General features: G+C 43.0%; 1 protein-coding gene across 4 annotated transcripts in view; it reads right to left on the bottom strand.

The window, feature by feature from the left end:
• Positions 1-18,550, bottom strand: part of ntrk3a (neurotrophic tyrosine kinase, receptor, type 3a) — a 189,580-nt gene that overhangs the window by 120,660 nt on the left and 50,370 nt on the right. For all 4 annotated transcript variants that reach the window (XM_010884004.5, XM_010884005.5, XM_010884006.5 and 1 more), the window contains exon 3: positions 10,959-11,030. In XM_010884004.5, the coding sequence (XP_010882306.1) occupies positions 10,959-11,030 (72 nt within the window). The remainder of the gene's footprint in view (positions 1-10,958; positions 11,031-18,550) is intronic.

Here is an 18,550-nt window from a genome sequence, read left to right as displayed (position 1 = left end):
TCCAGCCATTAGCCCAGCCACCCCTAACCCCACACTGACTGACTGAAATACAGTACATATGAACCTCCACGTGACATCGGAGATGAGGTTTATCCATCAACAGGTGGAATCAATAGAACCCAAAAAGGTGGATAGCTAGGCAGGTAACTGGATTCAATGTTATGCAGAGCATCATAGCCAGAATAGACATGCACACAGAAAACACACTGAGCTGTATTAAACGCAGTGGGTTCATATCAAGCCACAGAAAAAAAAAACTGTGCCCTAACCAATCATAGCTCTTACGTTGAAGTTCTAACAGCGCATCAGGGTGACCCATCCTGTGATATCCACCTGGCAGTGAGATGATTGACAGGTGAGGTCACTAAAGTCCAGACCTCACGCAACTAAGGGGCTCAGAAGAATAGCTCCGACAGTTTGATTGACAGCTATAATCACCATCACAATCCCTATCATTTACACCCAATCAGTCTCCTAAAATAACGCCCTTTGAATAGAAAAACATCTGAATAAACTATGTTGTAAATGAACGTGGACTGAATACAAATCTTTCATGTCTGTAGATTGTACCATTGTACACCATGACTTTAGTAATGGTCTTCAGTGCATTATTACTAACAGTAGTTGGGCAAAATTAATATCAAAAGATATGGAGGTCTAACACTGCCTAACTTTATGTTCACGTCAATCAATAAGTCAAAAAGATGAACATAACAGATGGTGAAAACACTGTTGTCCTTGCAGAGTAGTAGTATTAGGTTGGACATTGACAGGACGTGATAAAACCTACAGTAAGTGGACTTTTCCTGCCCTCTGAAAGAGTCGAGAGGCTCTCAACACAACTCCCCTGCTCCTCCTGTCCAATAATTCACTGCAAGTAGCCCAAAGGAGCAGCAATCTCCAGCCTGGCCTTTACAGGAGGCCCAGTCCATGCCTCCGACCCCCCCGCCTCAGTAGGCCTGTGAGGTCCTGGCACTCTCCTTCCCCGGTGTCACTGGGACCCTGTCAGAGGCACACTGAGGAACACAGCATCCCCTGACAAGCATCTGACAAAGACGCCAATTAGGCCCCGTTCCCAAGGCTGTTTTTCAGGGTGACTGTAAGAGCTTTTATCTTTTCTACAAGGACATCTCTTCACAGAGTAATGTTGTAGAGAAGAAAAGTGGTGGGAGATATTAGAGTGTTATTGTTCATTTAAAGCACTATTCAAATGTCAGAAAAAAAGGATCCACGTGAGAAAACCCACACATTTCTGTACTGCGGCACAGCTGCTCTCTGTAGACCTGCCCAGCCCATCACCCTGCAAACAGGATGAGAGTCCAGACAAGTCACAGCCTGAACCATTCCAATCCAATCTTTAGAGACACCTATCCATTATAATAATAATAATAATAATAATAATAATAATAATAATAATGTAACCGTATGATATCAAAATATATTTGTAGCATTTTTAAATTAAAGATGCATTCCAGGTTACAGGCCACTAGGTTTGAAAGTGGTCCAGTTGAGCTAAAACAGCTCCCCATAAATGGTGGTCAAACTTGGATTTTAGTGCTAATGGATTTTCGTGCTAAAACTTACAGTAGGGTCTATTAAATGAGAATGCATGAATGTTTTATTTTGCAAGATGTTGACGATTGTGATTAATTGATTGTGATTAAGGGCTTCTTTGCAGCAACTCCCAACAAATGTGGGATGGTCATTGTCAAGATGTGTCCAAAAAACATCCAATTCCATTCTGGTTCTTGTCCTGCTGCTCATTCAACCAGGAAGTAGACAGGAATCCATATATACCAGAAAAGAACACACCATCTTACTTGAGCTAACAGACATCCAATCAGCCAAAAGGAGTCGCTAGAGCACGGCAAGGTAGGGCAGCCATATTCTATTACTAACCCTGAAACCTGGATGGTCCAGGCCAATTACACCATCCTCCGTGGTACCCCTGGGCTAATATAAGCAGGATTGGAATCCTATCGGTTTATAAAACACACTATTAAAGGGGACATACGTACAATTTTTACCGGAATAAATTACCGGAAGACATTTGCATTTAATGTTTTAAGTTAATGTTTCCAATATATTTATCTACGAAATTGTTGAGAGTGCCTGAGATATTGCCCATTTCAATTTTATCGCTGTTCCGTCTTCGGTTTGCACTGACTTTTAATTTCCTCACACAGGCTTTAGACACCGGCGGTATTATCCCCCACACTCAACCACCCTGGACTGGATAATACTATTCCAGTGTTGTTCTGAAAAAGAAGAGGAGGAACAGGAAAGTGGTGTAATTGTTTAAATTCAGTCTTGTAAATGTTAGAGGATTCTATACAGTGGCCCTTTAAATGACAGAAACAAATCTGGAAGAAAGGCTGCTGGAGCTGTTCTCACTGCAGCACAGGTGAACTGTAGGCTGGAGGAAAGGGTTTGTCAAGTCATCCCACCATCCCTGGCAGGTCCTCTCATCCCCTGCATGCAGAACAGGCGCAGGGAGAGCAGCACCGAGCAGGCTCCACCACAGCTCCCCTACAGCCATGGCTGGAACAGCTTGGGCCGTGGGAGGCAGGTGAGAGATGGCCAAAGGGAACCCGGCAAGCATCTCTACACACACCGCCAACGTGCTAGCCTAACCACCCACACAGGAACCAGGATCTACCACACCAACTGAAAGATAATGAAGTGACACATCACTCCAGAGATACTATTCACACACACACACACTCACACACACTTGTAAAAAACAAACTAATCGAATCAACCAGGAGAGGTGCATCCTTCTCCACCCACTCTCCATTCTTATTCTCCAACCACTCTCCATTCTTATTCTCCACCCACTCTCCAGTCTTCTTCTCCACCCCCTCTCCATTCTTATTCTCCACCCCCTCTCCATTCTTCTTCTCCACCCCCTCTCCATTCTTCTTCTCCACCCCCTCTCCATTCTTCTTCTTCACCCACTCTCCAGTCTTCTTCTCCACCCCCTCTCCATTCTTCTTCTCCACCCACTCTCCAGTCTTCTTCTCCACCCCCTCTCCATTCTTCTTCTCCACCCACTCTCCATTCTTCTTCTCCACCCCCTCTCCATTCTTCTTCTCCACCCACTCTCCATTCTTCTTCTCCACCCACTCTCCAGTCTTCTTCTCCACCCACTCTCCAGTCTTCTTCTCCACCCACTCTCCAGTCTTCTTCTCCACCCCCTCTCCATTCTTCTTCTTCACCCACTCTCCAGTCTTCTTCTCCACCCCCTCTCCATTCTTCTTCTCCACCCACTCTCCATTCTTCTTCTCCACCCCCTCTCCATTCTTCTTCTTCACCCCCTCTCCATTCTTCTTCTTCACCCCCTCTCCATTCTTCTTCTCCACCCCCTCTCTATTATTTTTCTCCACCCACCTCTCACTCTCTCTATGCAATAGTATGACAGAGTCTGGGAACGAGCCGTGGAAAGAGTTCACAGACACTGATTACCGCGGAACAATAATGCCATGCCTCATTCTATCATCAGTCCTGCAATAAAGATCAGAGCTTTTGAGTTATATATTGGGCAATGAGGCACAATGAGCAGAGTGTGATAAAGTCAAATTCATTTTCAGCCGAAATCCTGTGCTCTGCTAAGTCATCCCACGTTAGAGGTATCTGCTGTGATATACCCTGTGGTAGGAGAGCTGATTATTGACAGCAGATGCTAGGAGATTTGATCAGAGAGAGAGATGGTTGGGAAAGGGAGACAGAGAAAGAGAGAGAGAGAGATGGAGAAGGACAAAGCTAACAGAGAGTGGACGAGACAAAAAAAGAGCAAGAAAGAAGAGAGCGGCCTGCTCACGCGCATTAATCTCTTTACTCAAGAGACATGTAAGTAAAAATCCACAGAGTGTACAGATGCTGTGATGTGATTTGCCGTTTCATTCCACTTCAGCCATTAATAACCATGAGTCATCAGGTCGGGATCTTTGACTGTGGTACGGTTGGGTACTCCACGGGCCCAGGGTGCCTAACGACTCTTTAACCTTGTGTAATGGTGACTCGGAGGCAAAAACACACACACCGTGTGCACACCATCCTCAACCCACTCCCCGTGTGCACACCATCCTCAACCCACTCCCCGTGTGCACACCATCCTCAACCCACTCCCCGTGTGCACACCATCCTCAACCCACTCCCTGTGTGCACACCATCCTCAACACACACACCGTGTGCACACCATCCTCAACCCACTCCCCGTGTTCACACCATCCTCAACCCACAACCCTGTGTTCACACCATCCTCAACCCACTCCCCGTGTGCACACCATCCTCAACCCACTCCCCGTGTGCACACCATCCTCAACCCACTCCCCGTGTGCACACCATCCTCAACACACACACCGTGTGCACACCATCCTCAACCCACTCCCCGTGTTCACACCATCCTCAACCCACAACCCCGTGTTCACACCATCCTCAACCCACTCACCGTGTGCACACCATCCTCAACCCACTCCCCGTGTGCACACCATCCTCAACACACACACCGTGTGCACACCATCCTCAACACACACACCGTGTGCACACCATCCTCAACCCACTCCCCGTGTGCACACCATCCTCAACCCACTCCCCGTGTGCACACCATCCTCAACCCACTCCCCGTGTGCACACCATCCTCAACCCACTCCCCGTGTGCACACCATCCTCAACCCACTCCCCGTGTGCACACCATCCTCAACCCACTCCCCGTGTGCACACCATCCTCAACACACACACCGTGTGCACACCATCCTCAACCCACTCCCCGTGTTCACACCATCCTCAACCCACAACCCCGTGTTCACACCATCCTCAACCCACTCCCCGTGTGCACACCATCCTCAACCCACTCCCCGTGTGCACACCATCCTCAACCCACTCCCCGTGTGCACACCATCCTCAACACACACACCGTGTGCACACCATCCTCAACACACACACCGTGTGCACACCATCCTCAACCCACTCCCCGTGTTCACATGGAACAGCAAACAGCCATTCCCCGGTATACATATCAAATCCTGCTACAAATCATAAACACCATGCATTTATCAACCATGAAGGAACATGTTCAAATATTTATTCCTGTGGTGCCAAATTAGAAACACAGCCACCGGATACCATGACAGAATTATGAAAGCAATTTACTATCTCCATCTCATGATTTAGATTCCGGCCTCAATGCATTTCAAAGTGGGCATATCCATCTCAGATGTGCCTTCGCTAGACAGTGGCGATAAAAAGCAATCTTTGGAGAATTGCAAGGTGATTATTGAGTAATAAACCGCCGTGCAGCAATATTTCAAGCAAATCACGGGGAGAGAAATGTCAATGAGGGTAGGAAACCTAGAGCAATTTCCCCTGAACATTGGATGGAGGCAGGGTACTGTCAGTGTTTTTGCCCGTGTATACACCTATGTAGGGCTGGGCTATGCAGTTTTGTGTGCACATGTGGAATGATCACAATCTATTGTAGTGTTAATAAATCACTGCTGTATGATTTCAGTACCAATGATATCACTCAGCGGATTTCACATAACAAGGTTTGCCTACATTTGCATGGTATTTGCTCTGTAAGCACAGATGCACAGTAGATTGCAAACTGTGTACAGTATTATCAGCAGACACACACAAACACAGAGAGACAGTATTATCTAGGGATGCAAATTCTAAATGCTTGGAATACTGTGGCTGCACACACACACTTACACACACAGTATTATCTAGGGATGCAAATTGAAAATGCTTGGATTACTGAGGCTGCACACACACACACACACACACACACACACACACACACACACACACACACTGAGATACACACTATTTTGTATGGTAAAATGTTTAGAAAACATAAAGAATTATCATTGACATTATCAACCACCACCTTTCAATTTGATTTCCATGAATTGATATTAGCATTAACAACTGTTAAAGAACAACATCCATTGTTATGTTGGACAGTCTATGGGTTTCAGTTCCAGTCCATGGTGTCGACGCGCAGAACATGAAGGATGAAACAGACCTTCATGTAGAGGAACAATACTGAGATAGACAGTTAATGACAACAACATTACAGGTCATACAGTCCACGTAGAGAAACAATACTGAGATAGACAGTTAATGACAACAACATTACAGGTCATACAGTCCACGTAGACAAACAATACTGAGATAGACAGTTAATGACAACAACATTACAGGTCATACAGTCCACGTAGACAAACAATACTGAGATAGACAGTTAATGACAACAATATTACAGGTCATACAGTACACGTTGAGGAATAATACTGGGATAGACAGTGGTGACAGACAAGGTTGCCAAAGACATACTCATTCTGCAAAGAGAGAGAGAGTTTCGGTGTGAGCGCACACCTCCATCTTCCCAACCCTCTCCCTCTCTTTTTCCCGTGAGAAGCATACTGATTATAAGCATTGGCTATATCAACGCCCGGCATGAATAATAAACAATGTCATTTCAGCTGCTGAGAGCTAGGAAACGAGGGGCACAAAATCGGAAAAATATGAAAAAGGCAGAGCAATTGCTACAAGGACCATAGCAAAAGCGGCTAGAGAGTAATATTGAGATAGAGAGAAAGAAAAAAGAGTTAGAGAACGAAAAGTGAGAGAGAGAGATAGAAAAAGAGAGAAAGTGTGAGAGAACCTCCAGAATGGCTGTGGGGAGATCATTCCTGGAAGTCACTGTGTGAAAGTGACATTTCAGTGTGAAGAAACACAACGCAGGGTTGAGAAGACTTAATGAGAGTGACTTTTTGGTCTCCGTCCTCCACTGCTGGAGAGAATAACCTTTACACTTCCCTGTGACAATGATCCCTCAACATATATTGGGTGTCCTCTCATATCAAGGGATAAAAAAGATGAACCTCAAGAAATCCAGACAGCAACCTTTCATTTTGCCACACATGGCAGGAGGTCCATGAAAGCCACCATGGACTTCAAAAACAGGCTGGGCAAATCAAGTTAAAAGGCAGAGAGCTTGAATATTGATTTCCTTGTCTTTTATTGAAACCAGTTGAGAGGCAATTTCCATCCATGTCAAGATAAAGACCTGGAATAACCAAGTGATAGTGGCAAACATTGTTTGTGTTTACACCAGAGCCCGGCCTGTTGATCAAGCAACAGTGAGTTTTTTCATAAAATATGTTCATTACATTTTTACCTACCTACAAATGCAAATCTATTAGTTGCTCTTTTTCACATAAAAGAAAACAAACACATGTATAATGGATGCATATATAAAGCCTAAGAAAATGCACAAGATAGACAGAAAAATGAAAATCAGAAAGAAGAAAAGAACCGATCATGGTCTAAATGAATCTGGCTAATCTATCAAATGAAAATGATCCAAAATCCTGTAGGATAGCACCATGACATTATAAAATCAAAATGGTTGACTTGGATTTAAACGCAGTAGCAGAAATGACATATAGCCCAAATGGACACGTAGATTGATCAAGTACTCAAGCGACAAGATATCTGTATCACACCCGGCCAGCCAACCATTCCCAGCCTGCACTATCTGACAGGAGAAGGCTATTTCGGTTCCTGCTGCAATGAGCTGATGTACAGTTTGATTTAGATGGAGTGCTGGCGACATAAAACATAGGGAGTCTGCACCCACAGAGCTCCTGGGCTGGTTCACTTGACCGCAATGTGAATGACCGCTCTGGAAATCTGGGGGATTTTTCTACATAAAAACCAGCGCAGCGTGAAAGACAGTGTCCACTAAGCACCAGGGGAGCTGTAATAAAACACCACAGCAAAACTCAATTCTGCTTTGCACTTGTTATTCCAACAAGCCTCTCTAGAACAGGGTGCATAGATCTGAGATGCCAATATCCCTCTTTAGCAGAAACCGAGCAACAGATTACATGTAACTGATTACAAAAGTGCTAATTGTAATCTCTTAAATCACCAGCGAAAAGCCTTGTTGTCATTTTACAGACACTTTTGAAAACAAATGGATTAGATTTAATTAAAAAGAAATAGGCCAACACTAATGCAAGAATTTATTTTGTCTGTGCTTCACATTCAAGATTGACAAAAGACATTTTCTGACTCTATTTATATTCATATCAAATACAGTTCAGCGGTCTCCTAAGGACATAAGGCCAGAACAATGAAAAGCCGTACCTGGAGGATACACTTATCATTGTCATATTTCAGATAGCTACTGGGTGTCTAAAGATAGCTGGAATATTACACTACCTTCAATATTACGTGATGAAGAAGCAACATGTTATTGAAAATGTATCGTGATATTTCATGAGAAGTTGGTGGGCAGTAGGAACTCTGCCGAGTTGTAGTACAGTGACCACTGATTTTCATCTCCCAGCAACCTCTGCTGCATACAGGTAAGGCGTGTGTTTCTTAAAACGTGCTCTTGAGAAGTAACACAATACCCCTAGTTGATATTGGCCAATTACCACAAAGTGTCACCAAACAAAATGTAAATAATAGGCCTATAGAAAATATACCGAATGGCAATCATTTTTTACATCAGATTAATAGCCATTCTCAGTTCTTCTTAAGGAACCGTTTTGATGCAATACCATTGTGGTAATTTTGGATTGTCTAGCACAACAAAAATCCTTAGATTCCCACACCCAGCCTAGTTTTATTTTGGCTAAGTGTAAATTAGACCAGAGTGATACGCAGTACCAACTGTCCAGTGGTAGAGATCTCGATGGTGCAGCACATTGGTTTCGTTGGGGCAGCGCACCTGTTTCCAGCAGCGTGACTTGCAAATATGACTTGTCCAGTTTAACTATAAAAACGTTACTGTCATAATACTACCTAGCAGTGAATGAATATTGTGTCCACCGTTAACAGTTTCGTCAATATTCTCTTCTGGAAGTTATGAAACTTGTTAAGAAACATGGGCAACCAGAGCGGATTTCCACAGTGCAAACTTGGTTTCAGTTGCACAGGGTTTTTTGACAAATCAGTAGTATGCATTACGGCTTGGCACAAATTCAGCAGCAATGAGGTTTATGGATGAACAAAAACAAGGATGAACATATTCTATGCCAGGCTTTTGTGCTGGGTAGATCTCGAACTTAGCCTACCACACGGCAACATGCAGCCTTTGATCTCAACTGTTGCCATTAACCTTGGGCCCGCCCAACCACAGTAGCCTATCCTGGCAAATAATGGATGGATGTTGCGTTGGGCAAACATTGAGATAATAAGCAACAAATTCAAAAACAAATAGGAATTTCTTGGTTAAAAAATGTACATGATCATCCCTTGACCTTGACATAAATAGTAAGTAACCCGCGCCCTGACAAAAAGCATGACCTTCCCCTGTTTTCCTCCCAGTATTAATTCCATATTCTTGCGATCAACTGTTAAGTGTAACAGATTACATTTAGAAAGTAACCTACCTAAGCCTGTTCTTTGTGCTCCAGCTCTGTAAACCAGTCATTACAAATCCAGAATCCAGCACAGCATGTCTGTGGTCTGCCTAATCATATCAACCTTTATACAGGGAGCTCCATTAGCATGTCCATCTGCTCTGTTTGAGACAGTAGACAGTGAAAGCTGGGTCTTATAATGACTCTCCTTCCCATTGTCATATGAAGAGGTGATGCAGTTGGGCCCAAATATCTCTGCTTCTCACATAAGACACTGGACACTTAAACATTCAAGCCCAGACCAGCTTCTCGGACCAATGTAAATAAAAAGAAACACAACGACACACACACAAACACACCAACAAACACAACGCTTCATGTTGTCCCAGCACTCATTAACGTTCATGTGTACACACTCACACAACGATAAACATACCCTGGAGCAGTGATTGACAGGACAGAAACATGGGACTGCTGTCGTGCGGTGGCAGATTGACAGCTGAGATTACAGACTTGCAAGTCCAGGTAGTAAACTTCCATTCAATTTCTTCCCCACTGTTTACGGTGACAAAATTGGGAAATCATTTTGTCACCGTGAACACGCTGAAGAACTTGCCTTTATTATGGATATCATCAGCACTCCGATGCCAGTCAGCCAATGCATATGTCCCTACACAACCTGCCCTTCCCTCAATCTTTACAGAAATCTCTGCAGGTTTTACCAACGCGAAATAGAATATGGACACAGCCCAGTGACAAGTAAATACATAGAAATATAAAATAGAATAAATGCATCTGCTTGGAGGGCCGGTGATGTCAACAAACCACATCATACCGTAAAATAGCAGACACAGCAAACATAACATGGTGAAACTAAGAGTGAAGCAGTCCACTTCTGTATTGTATCTGAACCAGATCTGAACCTTGAAAGGTACCAAACAGATTTTATAGTACACTTCCTTTGCTGAAAGTGTATTATGAAGGGGAAAAGAAGCTAATTAGGAGGCAGCCTGGGACCGGGACACCACTGTAGAGGGAGAGAGCAACCCACAACTCAGGGAACACACCACTTCCTGGAAAAAAGGTTCATGAGGTTGAACGAAGTATGTTAGGGTTTTATTTGCCCGGGGTGGGACAAAGTCAGTACTGGAGTGGTTTGTGAGCCCCATGTGGAACAAGGCGCCTGCATATTCACAAGTAGGATTACAGTAGAAATGGTGGATGCTCTCTTGGTTGTGCTAAATTTGCATTAGCAAATATGTGGAATATGTCACCGTCAAAGGAAGATCTGTCAGTGAGAGTGAGAGGTCGGTGGACTGTGAACAATCCAGGATACTACTGATGAATTTGCAAGAGCAGGGAGGGGCAAAATCCACACAATGAGAGTATGTATGGCAGAACTGGTGTTTACTAGCAACAGACTGAAAGAGAGAGAAAGAGAGAGAGAGAGAGAGAGTATGAAGTGGTCCAGAAGCTACAAACTGTCATGTTTCTGACACAATTAGGGAGTTAAGGGATGGTTCACGGATGGGACTTAAAGGAAAGAGAGAGACAGTTCACAGTGACAATACTCACATGTAGCGCAGATGGGGGTTCTTGGAGAAGGCTCTGGCCTGGATAACACGAAGGTTGCCATTCATGATTGTTCTGGAAGAAATACACAACACATCTCACTGTAAAGCCAAACCAACGTGATTAGCTGTGATGCTTTTGCATAAAGGGAAACAATTATTCCCATGAGGTTACTTTTGTTGATACTGACAGCAATATCCTCCCACGTCTACAGATAAGTGAAGCGCAGAGAAAAATAAAATGCCATTCCACAATTATAACCACCGACACAGTGTGTCCATGGAAACCAGGGTTTCTCTGTGTTGTGTGGCTCCACCTACACTAAAGGCCGGGCAAATAGGTTGCACCGTCTTCACAGAAACCTCAATTGTCCAATTGTCCGCAGATTGGTCCATGGAGTTAATCATGGGCTGTGATAGAAGTACACTGTGGAAGCGTGCAAGAGAGTCTCGTTTGGTTTTGGCTCTTTAACTGAATTTGATAGCGGCCAAGCTAACCAGTCAGATAATTGCCTGGCTCGCGACCGGCACAGTTTGGGGTGAATAGGGAAGCATTCTAAAAGACGTCCAGTTGTTTTTCTAGTATTTCTCCCCTGGTCCAGGCACTCCACGTGGGATGTCTTTATGGTTAGGGTGGTATCATCATCTCACTCCCTCCTCTGCTCGCTTCACAAGGAGCTCAGATCAATTATGTATATTGAATACATTTTTATCACAGGCATATGCAAGCTGTTTAATTGCACTGAACACTCTTTTCCATTAGAATATAATCTGATAGAATGATTACAGAACAGTTGTGATGTTGTCTTGCAGTGAGATAACATGGATGTGTAACTGTGACAAATAAAAGACAAGAATTTCACCGTGTCGAATTTAGCTTTAACAAGGACTGCCCAGTAGGAACACGGCACGGTCAAGGTCAAACGCACCGGTACCTGAGAGTGAAGGATTTAACACAGCCAACACAGGACATGTCACACATCCCCTAGTGGCTTGTAACTCAAATATTAACCATGACGCTGGGCTGGCTGAGGCTGCCAAGCCATGGGCCTGGAGTTGCTCCTGCTCCGGACTGCTCCAGTCTGGGCTGAGCAGCCAACTCCCGCGTGACCTGGCCCTGGCCTTCCTGCAGGGGGAGGGGGAGAGGAGGAGGCAGCAGCAGAGGAGCCAGGGTCCATTCCATTCTAGAGCTGTTAACCAGCTCTGCTCCACCACTTTGGGCCTCCCCTACGAGGACCGGTGGACCACAGTGGAACGTCAGGAGGCGGGGGAAGCAGAAGGACAACACTGACTTCAGTTGGGAGAGGTGGGGAGATAGACCAAGGAGACTAGTCTACAGACGGGTGGAGTAATGGGACAAGCTCTAAAAAAAGGGGGAGGGTATATCCGTGGGAGGCTGGGAGAAAGAGTGAGGGGTACCATCATCATACCAGAGTGGAGCAGCATCTGAGGGTGGACAGGTCCAGGGGAACCAGGATATCAGAGGGTCAATAAGGGTCAGGGCCAGAAGAACCAAGATATCACAGGGTGAATAGTGGACAGGTCCAGAAGAACCAGGATATCACAAGGTGAATAGTGGACAGGTCCAGGGGAACCAGGGTATCAGAGGGTGAATAGTGGACAGGTCCAGGGGAACCAGGGTATCAGAGGGTGAATAGTGGACAGGTCCAGGGGAACCAGGGTATCAGAGGGTGAATAGTGGACAGGTCTAGAAGAACCAGGATATCAGAGGGTCAATAAGGGTCAGGGCCAGAAGAACCAGGATATCAGAGGGTGAATAGTGGACAGGTCCAGGGGAACCAGGATATCAGAGGGTGAATAGTTGACAGCTCCAGAAGAACCAAAATATCACAGGGCGAATAGTGGACAGGTCCAGAAGAACAAGGATATCACAAGGTGAATAGTGGACAGGTCCAGGGGAACCAGGGTATCAGAGGGTGAATAGTGGACAGGTCCAGGGGAACCAGGGTATCAGAGGGTGAATAGTGGACAGGTCCAGAAGAACCAAGATATCAGAGGGTGAATAGTGGACAGGTCCAGAAGAACCAGGATATCACAGGATGAATAGTGGACAGGTCCAGGGGAACCAGGATATCACAAGGTGAAAAGTGGACAGGTCCAGAAGAACCAGGATATCACAAGGTGAATAGTGGACAGGTCCAGGGGAACCAGGATATCAGTGGGTGAAACGTGGACAGGTCCAGGGGAACCAGGATATCAGTGGGTGAAACGTGGACAGGTCCAGGGGAACCAGGATATCAGAGGGTGAATAGTGGACAGGTCCAGGGGAACCAGGATATCAGAGGGTGAATAGTGGACAGGTCCAGAAGAACCAAGATATCACAGGGTGAATAGTGGACAGGTCCAGAAGAACCAGGATATCACAAGGTGAAAAGTGGACAGGTCCAGGGGAACCAGGATATCAGAGGGTGAATAGTAGACAGGTTCAGGGGAACCAGGAAATCAGAGAGTCAGTCCGGGGGGGTTGGGGGGAGCCATGAATGGACATGGCAGAGAGGAAGGAAAGAGACTTATCGCAGCATTTGGCTGAAGCCAGGGTGTTTAGGGACATAATTAAATTTCCTGGCTGCTATTACAATGTTATTTGATCAGTGTAAAACGGGCCATGGGGAGGCTCTGTTGTTTGAGACAGGCACTAGTGCAGTAAAATGAACTTGCCTGCGATATAAACCTCCACTAGTGGGCAAGAGGGCTGACGGAGTGTGGGTTCTCTTCAGACCAGTTGCCATTCCATCGTATTAGTGGTTGGGGATCATAGTTAATTGTATTACATGTGTCTCGTCTATAGCATGTCTTTGGTCAATATATGAAAGAGATAATGTTCTTCCACTGAGACCAAACATTAGTCTATATGATGGGTCATAATGTTTTCGTGAGATGTAGGTGGCGTTTTTATAAAAGTAGACACATGTAGACACAAAAAATAATAAGAAGAAGAATGGCCACCAGGAGGCATCTGTGTGAACGTGAACACCCTCCTGAAACTGCTGTTATTCAAGCCTGCGTCTGTACTTATATGGCCAGAATAAAACATTCAAATGGGAGGAATATTCTCTACTATAATCCTATTCATGTATTGCTATGTTGCTGTGTTTGATTCCATGTTATAGGTCTACACAAGTGAATCTCTTCTGTTTCAATAATTATAATTATTTAAACCGAAATACTATTAATTAACTGGAAAAATAGCTGTTGATTACAATGATGAAGTTAACATTGATGTAGGCTAATTGCAGACTTTTAACAAGTACATTACTTATTGCTTCATTGATGCCACTTTTCTGCACAAATATTTCTTGAAGACTGCATCTGTTTTTATCAACAAAAAAGAAATTACTTTTCCCACCAGATGTATTTGATTAAGTACAAAAAGCCACAGTAGACCCAAGCGAAAAATATTAGTGTTTAACATAGCATGTTTACATGAAGTACGTTTGTTAAAGGCTACTGTAAAACCCATCAATGTTTCATTAATATTTTCAGAGGTAAATAACGATAGATTTTCTTGCTAACGTTTCTAATAAAATGCCATTTGAACAGAACATGTAATTTGTTTATTTACTGTACAATGGCCTATTGTATACTCACATGCCTAATCAGTTAAGTAAGAATACAATGTTAAACAAACCGTAATTAATCTCTAAATAGTTTCCATTTTGTGCGTTGATTTCTGACAATGGAACAATGTCATGTATTCTACTCCTATTTAGGAAAAGTAATCTAAGGAGGGTCAACATGGTATGTTCCACAACAACTGCATTGACAAATAAATAAAAGTTGTGTCTAAATTTCAGTATGTTTAAATCAAGTTTAGAATAGTTTTACCATGACACAATGTAGCCTAATTTCGCATCATTATTATTTAATACACAAGTGCAGTCTCTTATCTCTTGTCTTGTCAAAACGGCCAATATGGCATTACAATTACAGAATTCCGGCCATACAGATGAGCTACTGGACATATGTGTTAAATCTGTAATAGCCTACATGTAAACAGCAATAAAACACAAACTCTGTGATCCAACAAATGTTTTTTATTTAAATAAGTCAGCATAATGAGCTCTTCACAATCTTTGTGAGCTGAGCATATACTCAGTTTAAATTCTGTATATCAATAGGGCTGTCGCAATTATTAGCTACATAATTGCCTTATCTAAATAAGTTGAGCCAGATCGCAATTATGTTTATAGGCAACAATCTTTTTGCATAATATTTTGATTCCAAAGTCATGTTTCCAATCTGACTATAGATTTTGAGATCAAAGTTTGAAACTAAAAGAATGGGCTACCATGCCAATGCTGTGGGTTTCCATAGGTTGTCTAGCCCACGTGTGCAAAAGAACATTTGACAGGCTCTGCGGAAAGCTCAGATCATTTTCGGAACCTTGTTTGCTGGCCTCAGTTGTACCATCACTAGATTTTTTTAAACCGGCCCGGTTGTCTGCTTCGCCATCGACATTTCGCGGTAAGCTGGAGCTGGTGCCGGAGTGTGATGCTTTTGATTCTCGCGCCGACAGAGATGAGGACAAGTCACACATGGTCAAGTCCAAGCAAGTCTCAAGTCTTAACCATCAAGTCTCGAGTCAAGTCTCAAGTCACAGTTCAGATAAATCAAGCAAGTCAAGTCAAGGGTTCACACTAAGCAAGTCAAGTCGAGTCCTTATAAGTTTAAAGTCAAGTCAAGTCACAGTACTAAAGAGATGAACACACACACATACTGTCCTCTGTTTCTGACATGCGCTCGGTGCGAAGCACGATTTCAAAATCTATTTTTTTCTCCTCAGCGGTACAATTTTTTGGGGGGGACAAAGCGGAGGGATCTTGAATCAGCCTGAAGGGGTTGTATTCGCTATAACAACCGCCTCGCTATACCTTATCCCGCTCATTACATGGCTACCTACCAAATAAATCTATAATTTGACAAAAAAGATTGATTTCAAAAGGAATGTATTGATTTAAAAACGATTTTATTGCTTCCTCTAAAGAAAATAGTCCGTTCCGTCTTTGGTTAGAATCCTGCTGCGTCCATAGTAATGCGCTGTTTTTCATGGTAACGGTCTGTTATCAAGAAATAACACGCATTCTGCACTGGAATTCAGCCAATCCATGTAATAAGGGCTAATAATAACAACCTTATAAACGAATTATTGTGACTGAAAAACTGCCTAATATGTAATTACGCAGTATGACAAAAAAAAAAAACTATTCGAAATGTTTAGGTGCTAGTAATCACATCGGCGCCTCCATGTTAGCCTTTCATGCAGTAAAGTTAACTGTTATGGTGTAAGCACAAAGCTTTTTAGTTTCCACACGCAGTCCACAAACACTTGAAAATGCCCACATTTAATACAGACATTATAGCCTACGTGTAATAATATACATGCCCGCTCATATTCAACTGAATATAAAGAGATTACTTTCTTACCTTTCCTTGTGGTTCTTAAAATAACGAATGAAATTTGACGTTGTTGCATATTTAGCATCTGGCAAATCTTTTTTTATTCACACGGTCCAGTTCAAAGTCCTTGTATCCAAACGATACTATTTGTGGAGCTCGAGTAACGTTACTGTCTGCCATGTTTGGGTTTGAATTGTGCAGCGTTAAAGGCACATACGCTGATTAGTGGTGCTGATGTCACAACATATAAAATAATTGTATTGCTGTTTGTTTATTATTAGTTCAAGTCATTGTCGAGTCTTCCACTTCAAGTCAAGTCAAGTCTCAAGTAACTTGTTCTCAAGTCAAAGTCAAGTCAAACCCTTGGTAGCCTATGGGGCTTTCGGCCGGATTTCACTAGTGGGACATTTTGGGTCCTAGATTCATTTCTGTAACTGATACAACCTATTATGATGTATCCTTTTAATAGCAACCCCTCTGGCTACAATAAAAACACATAAAAACAGACTTCTGGGTCACTATTTATAAAACTCATCTGTTTGAAAGGCAAAAAAATTGTTTTCGGAAAACATTTCTGCCATTCAGCATCAAGATTTTTTTTTGAAAGCATTATGAGATTTTGTGTCAATGGTATTTCCTCATACTTTCATGCCTTTACTATCAAATTACACTGTAATTGGGTTGAAAATTATGAAATAATTATATAATAGAAGGTAAAAAATATAGGCACCCCCAAAAAATTTGGTTCTTCTACCTAGAAATAAAACATTATGAAATAAATAAGATTGAATGTAAAAAACCCATGTAATAGGTGTAATGACTCAAAACGGCACTAGATCGCTAATTACGTTTGGACTTATATATTTTATAAACTCAGAAAAATTACCAACTTCTTCCCAAAAACTCAAGAACATCCCCCTACTATTTTGACTAAATATTAATTTTTATATCTTATATATAATACAAACGATGTATTAAAACATCCCCCTACTATTTTGACTAAATATTAATTTTTATATCTTATATATAATACAAACGATGTATTATGGTTCAAAACATCATATATAGTGATGTACACGCTTGTAATATTTATACTGATGTACAAATGAGCCTTTCTAAGATGAATAGGCAATGTCGTTGCCTGGTGAAAAGTTCTCATAGCAACCCAAACTATACAACTATACAACCCATATTATACACGGAAAACCCCAAGTATACACGGAACGCTTCAGGAAAGTGGCTACAAATAATATACCATTGGAATCGGACGATTATGGCGAATCTATTTTTCGAAATATTTATGCAAATGAGCACTGTCCGCGGGATCGCGGACGTCGACCATGGATGTCAAGCAAGTCACAAGTCCTTAAAATTGTCAAGTCATGTGACTCGAGTCCCCCACCTCTCATTGGGAGAGTGAGCGGAGGCTCGCTGTTTTCTTGGCAACAGATCATACAGGTCACACAATATTAAGCTATTTAATATGCTATTAATCTATTTACTTTGGCATATTGTGATTTTTTTTGACATTTTGGCAGTTTATATTTTCATCTGCAGAATAGGCCTGATACCGGCAAAAAACTTTTTCTGGCTAAAGTAAACCCTGGTGCACAGTTTTCCTTAGTAATTAGGATTGGTGTGCGTATTGTTGGGAAGTCCTGAGTGATGTGATCAGGAACAGCTGTGCTCAGGCCCGTCGCGACAAGGCAAGCAAACCAAGCAATTGCTTGGGGCCTCGAGCTGGCCTGGGGCCCCAAGACAACGATTGGTTGAGAATAAATGCAACGACAAACTGTGCCCCTTTGATAGTCAATGCAATGCAGTAAAGTGCAATGACACTGTTATTATCGGGATCCCCCTCAAGGGGGCCCCTCTCACTACTAGTCGCTGACAGCAGCCAGCCAACCACGTGATCTCTGCTGCCGGCAAAATACAAAACTTCGGCAGTCATCATGAAGCGGATTTATGCTTCTGGAAGCCAGAAACGAAAGAAGAGAAAGGAAGAGGAGGATAAGAAAAAACAAGATAGTGGTAAGTAATAATTTACACTGGATAAAATAGCTCTACTTGTCTTGTGCAAATGATGTAATTTTGCAGCAGGTAGGCTAGTAAAAATGTGTTTATGTTAGCAACCTGCCTGACGGCAAATGCTGCTTGTAACGAACAGTTAGTGTAACT

This window comes from Esox lucius, chromosome 19, assembly GCF_011004845.1.
Source record: "Esox lucius isolate fEsoLuc1 chromosome 19, fEsoLuc1.pri, whole genome shotgun sequence".
NCBI lineage: Eukaryota > Metazoa > Chordata > Actinopteri > Esociformes > Esocidae > Esox > Esox lucius.
Note: the sequence above shows the minus strand (reverse complement) of the source record. Positions and strands in the feature narration are given on the sequence as shown.